The 1,393-nt window shown below is 31.3% G+C and overlaps 1 protein-coding gene across 1 annotated transcript in view; it reads right to left on the reverse strand.

Moving 5' to 3' along the window:
* The window catches only part of LOC123008883 (cytochrome P450 6a8-like), a 7,834-nt gene extending 7,204 nt beyond the window's left edge, over positions 1-630 (reverse strand). The window contains exons 1-2 of the mRNA XM_044404923.1: positions 487-630; positions 50-436 (exon numbers count right to left, since the gene is read on the reverse strand). Of these exons, the coding sequence (XP_044260858.1) occupies positions 50-434 (385 nt within the window). The 5' untranslated portion in view covers positions 435-436; positions 487-630. The remainder of the gene's footprint in view (positions 1-49; positions 437-486) is intronic.
* Positions 631-1,393: the final 763 nt, after the last annotated feature.

Below are 1,393 nucleotides of genomic sequence, written 5' to 3' on the forward strand. Positions count from 1 at the left end.
TGTTTCATTTTCCCGGAGGTGAAAGTCGGGGTTAGTTTAGTTCGCAGATTTCGCCACTTTTGCCCCCCGATTGCGAACAAATGGGCACTAAGAGGGTCGTCCTTCTCGTTGTAGTAAAACCCACGATCGGTGAAATACTCGAAATCTTTGGTCATAATATTTTTCAAATAGTCCAAGTCGATCACGAGATAGCTGGGTGTGAGGATGGTGTAGAGACCTCCGTGTTTCCACCCTTGGGATTTCATTTCGTCGTAGAATTTTTTAAAACGCACAGCACCGTTTTCCTTACGCCGGAAAATGTTAGAATTGCCAAAAGGGATTGTAGGAGGGAGGAAAGGGACGTTTTTTCGCCCCCAGTACTGGTAGCGCCATTTGAAGTAAGCAAAGAGGATGGTTAAGAAAGCTACGGAGACGCCCACCAAGTCAAAAAACATTTCTGTGTAAAGTGAAATTTTATTTCTAGTTTTATAATAATGTGTTGCTAACCTGTACAGTGATGCACACGACTGTTTTTATTGTTGGTTTCAATGACACTAGCAAATGATGAATTAGGAGATGAGATAAGTATAATCTTGTATAATTTCGGCTTAATTGTATAAACAGTAGTATTTTTAGACGGAAAGAGAAACGAAACATTTGTTATCTCTATTTGTTTTGATCAAATACAAGCTTACTCTTGTTATTTAATGTTGGTATGCAACTGTTAAAATAACTGTGCATTTAATATCACCTACTTATTTAAAACTAGAATCTAAATCAAAAACTTGAAACATGTTAAAACATGGCTTTCGAGAGCTTCATGTTTACACGATGTTACTTTGTAAAATTTACATTTGTGAAAATAATTTAAAATTATAAAAGCTTTTTTGATTTCATGTACTGTGTTTTATATTCTTTTTGCGTTACTTGTTATTATAATTTAGTGATTTTTTGATCAGTTGCTACACAATTTTGCGACGAAACTGAATTTTTAACATAAAATGTGCTTAAAGGTTAAAAAAAACAAAAATATTACTATTTTCTACCAAGAGTAGTTATTTTTGCGCTCAGTTTTGCAAAATCTCTCAAAAAAACAGAATTTTTAGTTTGCAAAATTTTATGCTTGCAAAAAACAAAAACTAGACTATTTTATTTTACGTCTTATTTTTGACAAAATTTTATTATGTTTCAGTCTGAAAAAGGTTTTATAGAAAGCTTAAAACAATGTAGCATTTTTGACTTAATTTTAAATGTTTAAAATATTACAAAATTTTTGAAAAATTGCTTAAACGCTCAAAAAACAAAAATAACGCCATTTTTAGCTTGCTTTATTTTTGACGACATTTTGCTTAATAGAAAATGGTAAAAATAAAGTAATTTAAAATATCGACAATTCTACAAAATTTTTGAAAAA

This window comes from Tribolium madens, unplaced genomic scaffold (genome assembly GCF_015345945.1).
Source record: "Tribolium madens isolate multiple individuals breed KSU strain unplaced genomic scaffold, Tmad_KSU_1.1 Scaffold_71;HRSCAF=194;Tcas5.2_LG6, whole genome shotgun sequence".
Classification (NCBI taxonomy): domain Eukaryota; kingdom Metazoa; phylum Arthropoda; class Insecta; order Coleoptera; family Tenebrionidae; genus Tribolium; species Tribolium madens.